Source organism: Boleophthalmus pectinirostris, unplaced genomic scaffold (genome assembly GCF_026225935.1).
Source record: "Boleophthalmus pectinirostris isolate CB_2022bp ecotype Guang Dong unplaced genomic scaffold, ASM2622593v1 HiC_scaffold_9, whole genome shotgun sequence".
Taxonomy (NCBI): Eukaryota; Metazoa; Chordata; class Actinopteri; order Gobiiformes; family Gobiidae; genus Boleophthalmus; species Boleophthalmus pectinirostris.
In genome coordinates, this window is record NW_026571541.1 from 29,045,164 (window position 1) to 29,058,048 (window position 12,885).

At 41.2% G+C, this 12,885-nt stretch overlaps 1 protein-coding gene across 1 annotated transcript in view; it reads left to right on the top strand.

The window, feature by feature from the left end:
- The first annotated feature begins 795 nt into the window (after positions 1-795).
- Positions 796-12,885, top strand: part of LOC110164365 (mitochondrial ornithine transporter 1-like) — a 38,691-nt gene continuing 26,601 nt past the window's right edge. The window contains exons 1-3 of the mRNA XM_055166705.1: positions 796-802; positions 910-1,168; positions 1,271-1,411. Coding sequence (XP_055022680.1) covers positions 796-802; positions 910-1,168; positions 1,271-1,411 — 407 coding nt within the window. The remainder of the gene's footprint in view (positions 803-909; positions 1,169-1,270; positions 1,412-12,885) is intronic.

Here is a 12,885-nt window from a genome sequence, read left to right on the forward strand (position 1 = left end):
TATGTCCTAAAGTTACTCTTTAATGTTACTTGAATAGTATTTTTTCCAAATATTTCTACATAAGTAATATTATTTTGAGTACAGTTTTTGGCAACTCTGTCCACCTCTGGTAAAACATTTGTTTTTTTCTTTTTTTTTTTAAAGTTTTTTAATTAAGTTTAAGTTTTTTTATTACAGTTTTTTAAATAAAGTTTATTAAAGGTTGTATAGAGGATTTTCCAAGGAACGAGAAATCCAGCGACTGTTTGTCCTTTTTCAAATGTTGCGCATGCGTGAAACCACCCCCCCTCCCCTACAGCTCCTACGTAGAAACACCTCCTCCCTCCTCCTCCTTACGCCAGAAACAGGTTTGTTTACAGCCGGTGCGCTGTGGATAAGTGAGGCAATGAATAAAACATGGGTCCTACGACGAGTGACATGTTTATATGTGCATTGGAAGATACAGTTTCTACAGCCACTCACACTGCAAATGTTTTCTTTTTAAATTTTAGTTCAGTAAATGTGCTTCTCTCATTAAATAAGCTATGAAACAATTTAAATAGCAAATACCTTGATGAAAGTGACGTGAGTGTGTCTTGATGGTACCATAGGAAATCTCTTCGCGGTTTATGTTCTTTAGCCATAATTCTTGTCTTTTTTTTTCGATAATTCCCTTGTTTGAGCTCCGGATGAGTAATTTCCAGAGGAACAGTGAAGAAATGAATCATTTTATCCCTTTCAGAGCGTCTAGAACAACCAAATACACGACAAAACCTGCCCATGTTTCTCCGATGCTACTGAAGCCAATGACATAGCATGCCCGGTGTCATGGCGGCGAAGGTACCGTTGCCATGGGGGACACGTGACGGTGCAAAGCCTCTATACAGATATAAACGACTCTTTTAATTCTATCCTTGCGCGTGTGTGTAGGTGGCGTTGTCTATGTCCTGAGTGCGCAGCCGTTTGACACCACCAAAGTGAAGATGCAGACTTTCCCGTCACTGTACCGCAACTTCAGTCACTGTTTCGCCGTCAGCTGCAGGACGGGAGGACTCAGGTCTCTGTACAAAGGCACCAGCCCCGCTCTGGTGTCCAGCATCACGGAGACCTCGGTGCTCTTCCTCAGCTACGGGCGGTGTCAGGACCTGGTGCGCTTCCTGTGTGGGGTGGATCAAGGGGCGGAGCTTAGGTCAGTTGGACATACCGTTTTAATGACAGTCAATCTTAATAAAACAAAAGCTCTCAAAAGTTGTAAAAATAAAGTGTAAAATGCATTTGATTTCCTGTGCAGTGATCTTCAGAAGGCCAGTGCGGGTTCTCTGGCCTCCATCTTCTCGGCCACGGCCATCACTCCCACAGAGATGCTCAAGTGTCGTCTTCAGGCCGTGCACGAGATGGAGGCTACAGGGAAGATCGCCGCAGGACACAGGAGGTGAGCGCAAAGACTCATGTCCAAGACTCACCCCAGACCTAAATCTGTGTATCATTCATTCATTTGTTTTTCAAAATAAAACCAAAAATAAGAAAATGAAAAAACAATTTTCTTCATTATTTGTCTCTAAAACCAAAATGAAAAAACAGGAACTGAACTTTTAAGCTGCAAAAACTGGACTTTTAAGCCGCATACAGACTGAAACAGGACTGAACCAGGACTAAACCGTTTTCAGTCCTGGTCTGGTCCCGGTCTCAGTCCCAGTCTCAGTCCTGGTCTGGTCCTGGTCTCAGTCCCGGGCTCGGTCCTGTTCCTAGTCTGGTCCTGGACTCAGTCCTGGTCTCAGCCCTAGTCTCAGTCCTGGTCCTGTTCCCGATCTCGGTCCTGGTCTCAGTCCCGGTCTGGTCCCAGTCTTAGTCCCGGTCTCAGTCCCGGTCCTGTTCCCGGTCTCTGTCCTGGTCTCAGTCCTGGTCCCGGTCTGGTCCTGGATTCAGTCTCCGGTCTCAGTGCTGGTCTCAGTCCTGGTCTCAGTCCTGGTCCTGTTCCCAGTCTCAGTCCTGGTGTCAGTCCTGGTCCTGGTCTGGTCCCGGACTCAGTCCTGGTCTCAGTTCTGGTCTGGTTCCGGACCTGTTTTAGTCCTGGTTCAGTCCGTTATCCATTTTTCCATTATTCATTTAAACACAAAATTGAAAACTGAAAAAATGATTATGCGTTATCCATTATCGTTTTTTTTTGTTTTGTTTAGTTTTTTTCATTATGGTTTTGGAGACAAATAATGAAGAATCATTTTCTTATTTTTGGTTTTATATTGAAAAACCTGACCTATATTATGCAAAATGTTGTTTCAAAATGTTGTTTCCTCATCAAGTTGAGTTTTGCTTCATTTTGTGACTCTGCATTTCCTCCTCTGTCTCTCTAAACTCCAAATCGACACTTTCCTAAAATAATTGCATACGCCATTTTTTTTCAAAATTTTCAGGAAACACAAAAAACTTAACCAAAACTTGAAATTATGGCATTCAATGTTGATTTCATTCAAAAAATATGTAACCAACGAGGATAGTTTGCATAATAAGAACACTGTTTGTTTTTTATGTAACTAAAAAGAAATAAATGATTTTATTTCGTTTTAATAAATGACTTTTGTGACATGGGCCACATGAAAACACTTTGTACTGCATGAATATTAGTGTCACTTCTTTCATGTTTAGCACTAGGATACAGGTATTACAAAAACAAATGTCAAATGTACAGGAAAAAGTTTACTCAGGAATATTGGTGTTGACTAAAGGTGGAAACGCTGCCAAACCAAACGTTATTTTTTATTTTTCTCAGCTCTTTTTGTCTCTGATGCCCGTGAACAGTGTTGGGGAGTAACAGATTACATGTACCGGAGTTATGTAATCAGAGTACAAATTATGAGTAACACTATTCAGTTACAGTTACTGTTTCAGTGAGTGGTAATTGGATTACATTTACTTTATTGAAATAAATGGATTACACAGAGGTATTTTCCTGTTTTCACATTTTGGGCAAAACCAGGACTAAACCAGAACTAAACCAGGAATAACCAGGTCTAAAAGCAGGACTAAACCAGGACTAAACTAAGACTAAACCAGGACTAAATCAGGTCTAAATCAGGTCTAAACAATATGACACCTAACAGTAGAGTGGACATAATTTAAGGCAGCAGTGATCTCATATAGAAATCATTTCTCTATCAATAATATAGTAGTAAGTAAGTAAAGACTGGGCTTTTTATTTTCTTTTAGCAGAGAAAACAAAACATCTCATGTTAAGATTTCCTCGTCTTTGCTTCTCTACAACAAACAGTTGCTTATTCATGGAGATTCATGGAATTTGAAGAGAACAAACAAGAATTTTCAGGATGTGGTTGGTACATTCACGTAGTTTTAAAGAACATGACAATATCAAGTAATCCAGATTACGTTACTCACTTTAAGTAACTTTATGGATTACGTTACAAACTACATTTTGGGGTATGTAATCTGTAATCTGTACGGGAATACATTTTAAAAGTAACCTTCCCAACACTGGTGACCACCTACAGCAGGGGTGGGCAAATTATGGCCCAGGGGTTAAATGTGGCCCTTTCATCTTTATAATCCGACCCGCCAAACTTGAGTAAATTATAATAGTAAAAGTTATAATGCTTTGTAATGATTTTTAATTGAAATTCAAGTTTATATCTTATTTTTTTCTCTTATGAGGTGCATTACCAAAACACTCCATCCATCTGCTCCTGGTCCAGCCCTTCTGTCAAATTTTTGAACTTTTTGTGGCCCACGAGCCAAAAAGTTTGCCCACCCCCGACCTACAGCATCAAGCTGGACATCGTATCACCTCAGTAAATCCATATTGAACCACATTCCATATTCTTAATTTTAATGTTATAAAGCCGGGATATTACCTAACATACACGACTAGAAAAAAGTTTGGACACACTTTTTCATGTACACTGCCGCTCAAAAGTTTTAGAACATCACACTTTTTCCAGATTTTTACTGTTTACTGTTGATCAAAAGGTATTCTAAACTTTTGATTCATGAAAGTGTCCACCTTTGGCAGATATAACAGCTGAACAAACTCGTGGCTCGTTCTTTTTACAACAGAAATCAAATATTCTTCAGAAAGTTCTTCCCAAGTCTGTCTCAGAAGTTCTCATAAATGTGTGGCACTTGTAGGTTTCTTGACTTTATCTCTTCTGTCCAGTTCATCCCAAAACCAGCTCGATGGGGTTTAAGTCTGGACACTGTGCTGGTCACTCCAAGTTTACCATCTTGTTTTTTTTTCCTGAGGTAGTTTTGGCAGAGCTTGAACTTGTCTTTTGTATCTTTTATCTTTTTTTTTTTTTAACCTCTGGCTCTTCAGTTTTTACCTTTGTACCATTTCAAGCTCTTCATTGGACTTACACGACTTGAATTGCAATAAATAACGGGAAAAATTAGGGTGTTCTAAAACTTTTGACCTGTAGTGTATGTTTCTGCTTCATAATAAGTGATCATAGTTTTTGATCACTGAAGGTATCAAAACTCTGAATGACTCATGTGGAATGTAGTTAACGAAAAATAAACTCAAAATAACTTCAAACTGGTTCTGGATGAAAAAAAAAAAAGTAAATACTAGCCTTTACTCTTTGCTTTGATCGCTGATTTTCATTTCTTGACCCTGACGTGGCACAGCTGTGAACTGAAAACCATTTCATCAAGAAGCTCATTGAGAGAAGGCCAAGGGTTTGCAGCAAAAACAAACAAAACAAAACAAAAAAACAAGTGGACTTTGTGAGGATTTGAATATGAAACATAAAACCCTCTTTGCTACATAACTCTATACATTTCACAACATATATTTGCTGTCTTCTGTATGTGTATATAAAATGTAAAAAGTAGTAAATATAAATGTAATAAAAAAATAAAATAAAAACACTGAATGAGAGGGCGTGTCCAGACTTTTGACTGGAAGTGTAGGTACTGCAAGTTAGAGTAGTCTGTAAAGTATTGTGGTTGCTGTTTCTCTCACTGAAACGTAAAATGTCGACTGAAACACACACAAAAGCACTGGTGTAACTGTATAGAAGACAACGTTCGAGGAATATACACAAATAAATAACGCACATAAAAGAACAGTAGAATAGAAGCAGGCCTCAGAGAAGAACAGTGTGTCTGTGTCTCTGCTTTGAAGCCACTGTACAGCCGGTTCAGACTCTTTTAAAAGCAGCAAAGCGCCGCCGGGTCCCTCGCTGAGAGCTGCTTCCTTTGTAGATACCGCGAGCTGTTGTTTTGGTGCACTAATCAGGCAAAAGGCCAAATGCACTTTTAGTAACATGTACAGTCAGAAAATGTTTGGCTCATAATTGACATTAAAGAGCCCGTATTACGCAATGGTCTGATCTATGTTTTCTCATCACAAACATTCTTGGAGTAGTGTTTTGTTTTGTTTCACACATGTTTAACACACAAATTCTGCATATTTAGGCTGAGTTCTTCTCTCCAACAGAAAACACTCAGTTCCACTGTGTTTTTAAACTCCATACACCTTCACTAGAATCATTTGGATAATTTCAGATCTGGAATTGCCAATCTCTATCAGAACCATAAGTCGATTTGACAAGTATTACTTTGTGTGGCTTTTCAAGTTTCTTGGCTATAGTGCCTTCACTCATTTGGGACGTTTGAGTCTTGACCTTTTTCCCGAATTTTTTGTTATTTGTTTTGTCTGTCTCTGTTTTTAGACCTAAATGATGTCCCTTATTAGCAATGCCCCTTTTGCCTCTGTCTGAACTTTGGTAGTTTTCCGGACTCTGGTCTTTGGGGGGATCTTGGCCAGTGCAGGTTTCAGGGCTGGTACCGAGTAAGTGGTCCCAGTTGGTCTTAGCGACTGGGGACTCCGATTCTGAACTGAGAAGCTCATCAGAACCATAAGCTGATTTGACAAGTATTACTTTGTGTGGCTTTTCAAGTTTCTTGGCTATAGTGCCTTCACTCATTTGGGACATTTGAGTCTTGACCTTTTTTTGGGATTTTTTGGTTTTTGTTTTGTCTGTCATTGGTGCTTTCTGGCTTAAATAATGTCCCTTATTGGCCACGCCTTTTCGCCTGGAGGGGGGCGTGCACTTAGGACTGGGATTTTGCTCTCTCTCTGGACTTTGGTACCTCTTTGGACTCTGGTCTTTTGAGAGTTGTTGGTCAGAGCCAGTTTGAGGATTGGACTGAAGCACTGAGTCCCAGTTCCTGGCACTGAATGGTGTCGTTTGCTTGGGAAGTGTGGTCCTTTGTGCTCCCAAGGAGGCGTTTGTCTCTTTCACTGATGACGCTACAGTCAAATTACCAGATTTTTTGTGCGTTTGTGCTGTGTTTTGATGGCACCTAGTTAACCTAGTTAAGTCAATGAGTGAATCGTCCACTCCCATATCCTCTGAAGGGGAAGTGTCCCAGAACAGGCTTCTACTATGAACTACGTTCCAGCTGACTTCGATCTTAATATTCTCTGGGGACTTGAGTGTTTCCTTGACCACAGACTTCGGTGTTTCTTCGACCTCAGTCTGCTTCTTTGTACTCTGGTACTTGGCAGGGTCTTCAGGGCTGCTACTAAGAACTGGGTCCCAGCTGACGTCGACCTCGTCCTTCTCTGGGAAAGACGATGTTTCTTGGGCCACAGTCTGTGGGGACCATGTCTTGGTCTTGACCTGGATAGTTGTTTGTTCTGTCTCTGGTGCTTTCAGGTCAAAATAATGCCCCTTATCAGCCTTGTCTCTTGGACTGAAGGGGGGAGTGTAATTAGCACTGGCACTCAGCTCTTTGCCTGGACTCATGTACCTTTCTGGATTCTGGTGTTTGGGGTGGTCTTGGGCAGAGTCAGGTTGACTATTCGTCTTACACCTTGAGTTACTGAAGTTTAAGATTGGTTTTGGCTTTCTCCAGACCTTCCCTGGTAAGGTTTTAGTTTCTCTAATCCTCGTTAGTGTCGTGTCTTCCTCTGGGGAGCTCACTGGGCTTATGGCCCTGGTCTGTGCGGTTCATGTCCATGTTGGGGTTTGGGCCTGGGTGGAACTGGTTTGATTGGTCTGTGGTGTTTTCAGTGGAGAATGTCTTTTAGTTGAAGCCCTCTTTGAACTTGTCAAATCACAACGGTATTCACCATTCGATTCATACACTACCTCTAGTCTGTTGAGGTTGGTCATTGGAATTCTGAAGGAGGTGTCTACTTCTGGTAATTTCACAGGGGACGGCTCAGTTTCGGTCAAATCACAGATGGAGTCACTGTCGGATTCATACTCCATCTCTGGCCTGGAGAGGGTAGTCTTTGGGATTCCGAAGGATGTGTCTGCTTCTGGGAATTTTACCGAAGACTGTTCCATTTTAGTTTTGTTCTTGTCCACTATGAAATCTTTTGAGGGGGACGTGGCCCTAAAGCTGCAAGTCAGCGTCTCTGTACTCTGGTACTTGGGACGGTCAAGGCCATAGCCAGTGTGGGCATAGGGTCTGCTCCAGGCGTATGTGTCCACCAGCTCTGGAATTGGTGTATCATCACGGATGGGTAGATACGTCCTTTTTGAGGAGACTGGCTCGGCTGGCTCGCTGGGCTCGGAGCTCGATTTGGCTGATTTGTTGATTTGCCTTCACTTTTAAAATCGTAAGTGGGTTTTATAAAGGAGGGCTGCTCTCTAAAAAGTGTTGCTGTCTCAAAGGGATCGTACTCCACTGTATCGAGAGGATAATCCCAGTCTAAATCCCACGGTTTATCCGGCGATGCCACACGCTCATCATAGAACTTGTTCAGGGAGTTTGTTGGTGATAAGTTTATAATCGACATTTTGTCTAAGAACGACATTTTACTAAATGGATTTGAACAACACATTTTCAGTATTCTGTGTTAGGTGTTTGGTTTTCAACAGACAAGGGGGGAGAGCAACTAACTGAAAAACTTTTGGCTGATGCTTGCTCGCTTGTAATTGTAATGGAATGGAATGGAATTTGAGAAAGACTTATGGTGCGTTCGTTTAACCATCGGAGGTCTGAGGACGTTGCCTAGCGATACACACACCAACACGCCCCTTTTCCTCAGACGACGCAACTCCTAACTACAGATCTATTACACATAAATACAGATATATTACACATTTCATAATAAATTGTACTTTTTGTGAAGCTGAAATACTCATCCTTCTTATCAGAGAAACAAATTAACTAAATGTATTGTCTCACATGCATTCTGATGACAGGATTTCAAAGGGCCTGTAGCATTTTCAAAACAATAAAAGGTTATATGGTCATGTAAATATGCTATGTGTTAGAAACTAATACCCTACAGAAGTAAAATACCCTCTTTAAACAATATGTGATCCCCAAATATGAATATGCGTCCAACTCAACAACACACTCAAAACAAGAGCGACAGTGTGTGGAGACGTCACAGAAATATACACCACCTGTCAAACGTTTGGACATAATTTAGTTTGACCAAACGTCCGTTTTTCCCCAGACATGTCCGTATTTTGCGTCCTGTCCTGGGCGTCCACGTTTTTTTTTAAAGTGGTGGAATTGTCCGGGTTTTCATTACCGTTCATTGGAGGCATTAAACTGAGCGTCTCTCTTAGTTCTCTGTGACTCAGAAGGAGCGAGCAAACACAAACAGTCAGTCAGCCTGCTACATGCAAATGCACATTTAACAATGACTTGTACAACAAATTTTCCGTTTTCCATCCAGGTCGGGACAACTGAGAGACCATGTGCACGAAGTGAGAGTACAGTGGTCCCTCGTTTATTGTGGGGTTACGTTCTAAAAATAACCCTCGATACGTGAATAACACCGCACCCGCGCAGTATAACACCGCACCTGCCCGTTAACCTGACATTATATCAAATTTTGCGCTGCCTACACCATGAACTGAACTAAGACTAAACCAGGACTAACCCAGGACTAACCTAGGACTGATTCCAGGACTGAAGAGGAGGATTAATCCAGGAATGAACTAGGACTAAAACAGGAGTAAACCAGGACTAAACCAGGACTCGGCAATTGCCCGATTGCGCTTTGCGGACAAACTGCTCGGCGTTCTCTCTCATAAATCTAAGATTAGTCCTGGTTTAGACCTGGTTTAATACTGACCCACCAGTGTGTAAAAAAACAAAAAAAACAAAAAAAAACATGCAAAATCGACACAAAAAAAATAAAAAAAAAAATCAGCGAAACAGTGAGACCACGAAAGATGAACCGTGATATAGCGAGGGAAGAGTGTAGCTCAATGTCGAGGCCCCACCTCCCACCCCCGGTAAGGTGTCTGGGTTTTCACAAACGGAAATATGGTCACCCTAACATAATTATATATATCTTGTATCTTATATTTGATGCTTTCTGTAGATATCTAAAATGTAGAAAGTAATAAGCAAAGAAAATAAACACTGAATGAGATCATGTGTTCAAACTTTTGATTGGTATGTATGCATAAACTTAAAATGTTGGTCTAGTTTTCAGTGGCGGAGCATGCATTTCACACCTAGGCTTCAGTAGTGCTCCGTCTGAAACAATCCACTCCTCAATAACTAACTCAATAACTATGGTTATAAAAGCCATATTATTATATAGAAATACAGTATAAAGACCCTTTTCATCTAGGGGTGTGCAAAAAATATCAAAATATCAATATATCGTATCGTTTAATGTAATGATACAGTATCGATATCGTCGGCCGCTGTATCATTATATCGCCAAGTCAATTTTTTGGTACATTTTACTAAATTATTTTGTTACAGCACTACAGTTTTGTTGCTTGTTTAGAGGAAAGAAACTCATGTATGCAACACATTTGACATTTTCACTGTTTTCAGGATTAAAATGTTTGTGTTTCTTATGAACTTAGCACAAAAAGTGGTTTAACAAAGACTTTTAGTGTCACAGCCATTATTTAGCCATTATTTTTTATTGAACCGTATCGAACTGATTTGAAATATATCGTATCGAACCGAAAAAGCACTATATCGAGATGTGTATCGTATCATGGCCTACATATCGAGGTATGTATCCTACCGGCAGCTTCATAATGATACCCAGCCCTAGTTGCATCGCCGATAAAAAACTCCTGTAGTCACAATCAGAGGTGTAGAGGGCGTGCTACGCGGGAGTACACTGTCCACCCACTTTTCCCAACGCAAGTTACAAAAAAAATAACGGTAACACTTTATAATAACTACACCTTACTTAGCCTTAATAAAGCATGAACAAAGACTTAATTAATAATGAACAAAAACCCCATGGAAATGCAGGAAGTGATGTGGCTCTGTGCCCTGGACCTGACTCCAGCTGTTTCCATGACATTGCACTTTTTTGTTTTTGTTTTGAGGAAATTAAATTTTTTGTTTATTTGCAGACTTGATATTTTGCAAGGTCCTAAATTAAACATTTTTTATGTCCTAAAAGTTGTTTATACAAGAGTGTGAATTTTATTTTTTCATTTGTATTTCTGGTCTTGTAGTTTTTAGTTCAGCCAAATGACACGACTACAGCAGCAGATTGTGAAATAACAGATTGTACTGAAAAAATTATGTATAACACTTCATTAGGGGGTAAAATGGGGAGTTTTAAAAGCAAAATGAAGAAAAATGTATTTAATTGCCCTTAGGTCTGGAAGGGTTAAGCTGCAGAGATTCTAGAATGTTGTGATGACCTTTTTTGAACTACTTTACTGCTGCTTCAGACGACATCACGACATTCTGTAGATCAATAATGTTTAATACAGACAGGTGCTGGTAAAATTAATAATGTTCAAATTCAGAATTTCTTGGCTCTGGTACAGTGTTTATGAATGCATCTTTAAGAGATTTCAGCAGAAAGAAACTTTGATGAGTGACATCATCTAGAACCTGAAAATCACCACGGTAACTCTGATGAGTGACATCACGTTCTAGAACCTGAAAATCACCACGGTAACTTTAATGAGTGACTTCATCGTGTTCGGCGCCTGTGTGACATCACAAAGCCTCAAAGCCGTAGACAGTTATATGTGTGACAGGGTCGCACCCCACAGTCGGATTGACGCAATCGTGTACGTGAACACAGACAACAGAGATCGTTACAGGACTGAAAGCTGACATTTCTTTAACCTTACTTTACATTACTTTCTTTCTTACATAAAGAAAATTGCGAAAATTATGATGAATGCGCGTTACGCGAAGGCTGGATACCAGCCCGTAGAGATCAAGTGCTTCAGGGCCGAATTCCCCGAGCAGAAGAAGGCCGCAAAACAGTGCATGCAGTTCAACAGCTCTGTGGCCGATCACAATCGTGTCCTGCAGAAGAAACGACAAATAAAAGAGCGAGAGAGGAAGGAAGAAGAAGCCAAGAGATACAGGGAATCGCTCATGACGCACGAGGAGCATGTGCAGACAGAGATCCAGAGAGCCGCGGCTGATAATTGCATCATCCAACCCATGCTGGTGCACAGACGCTGCCAAGTGCAAGACCCGTTTCTCTCCTTCGACAAAGTCAAGGCCCAGAACGTTGTGGTGACAAGTAAGATCACAGCTGAGTCCAGGCCAAGGAACCAACTGTTACGGCGAAGGGCATTTGCAACATCGGCTCACCCTGTGACTCCGACCGCAGACACCAACAAAGTGGTTTTAACAAATCGTCCTGAAGTCAGACAGGAAAAGCTCACTCTCCCGCCGACCTCGCGTTACGCGAAGGCTGGATACCAGCCCGTAGAGATCAAGTGCTTCAGGGCCGAATTCCCGAGCAGAAGAAGGCCGCAAAACAGTGCATGCAGTTCAACAGCTCTGTGGCCGATCACCATCGTGTCCTGCTGAAGAAACGACAAATAAAAGAGCGAGAGAGGAAGGAAGAAGAAGCCAAGAGATACAGGGAATCGCTCATGACGCACGAGGAGCGTGTGCAGACAGAGATCCAGAGAGCCGCGGCTGAAAATCGCATCATCCAACCCATGCTGGTGCACAGACGCTGCCAAGTGCAAGACCCGTTTCTCTCCTTCGACAAAGTCAAGGCCCAGAACGTTGTGGTGACAAGTAAGATCACAGCTGAGTCCAGGCCAAGGAACCAACTGTTATGGCGAAGGGCATTTGCAACATCGGCTCACCCTGTGACTCCGACCGCACACACCAACAAATCAAATCTTTGATCCAATATGGCTATTCTGTCCTCACGATGGCGTCTCTACCAGGGCTAGACAGATAGCGAACATACAAAAAAGAGAGTCCACACGACCATATGGAAAAGACTTGTCTTTACGGACGTTTATTTCCACATTTGTCTCTTTGTCTTTTTCTTTTTTCCGTTTTTCCTTTTTTTGTAAAACTGCAACAAACACACAAAAGATGTGTATTAACAAATCGTGCATGTTACGACAAAAATAAAGGCCCCACTACCCAGCCCAAACACAGGACGGAGCTAGCAAAGAAACTAGCAATAAGCAACACCGCGAATGCGCCAAAACCACCGTTCCAACCTTCAGATATTTATAACAATACAAGAAAACAATATTATAACACAAAACAAGCCAAACTTACGGACAAAGATGCCCCAAGGCCGAAAACAGAGACGTATTCTGTCAGACTGCGAACCGATCACGCTTGTAAGTGAGCACGTGCGGTAGAAAAACAAAACTTAAAACCAAAGGCGTCCACTAGAGGGCGGCAATCAACTTTATAACAAATAAAGTATTAAATGGGTCAACAGTACACTCCCCGCCTGGTATATTAATGAATATACCACTATTTAACCTTTATCCCCATTTTCAGACAAAAGTACAATTACATCAGTAACAGGTCTCATATACGTCTTAACAGAACCTTGTTTTACAATCTTGACTTCAAGTTTTCTTACCCTTTTGTCATTACTGGGAATAGCCTTAACTACAATACCAACAGGCCATTCATTACGTTTGATTTGAGTGTCTTTTAACAAAACAACATCACCCTCTTTTATGTTAGGTTTTTCTGCTT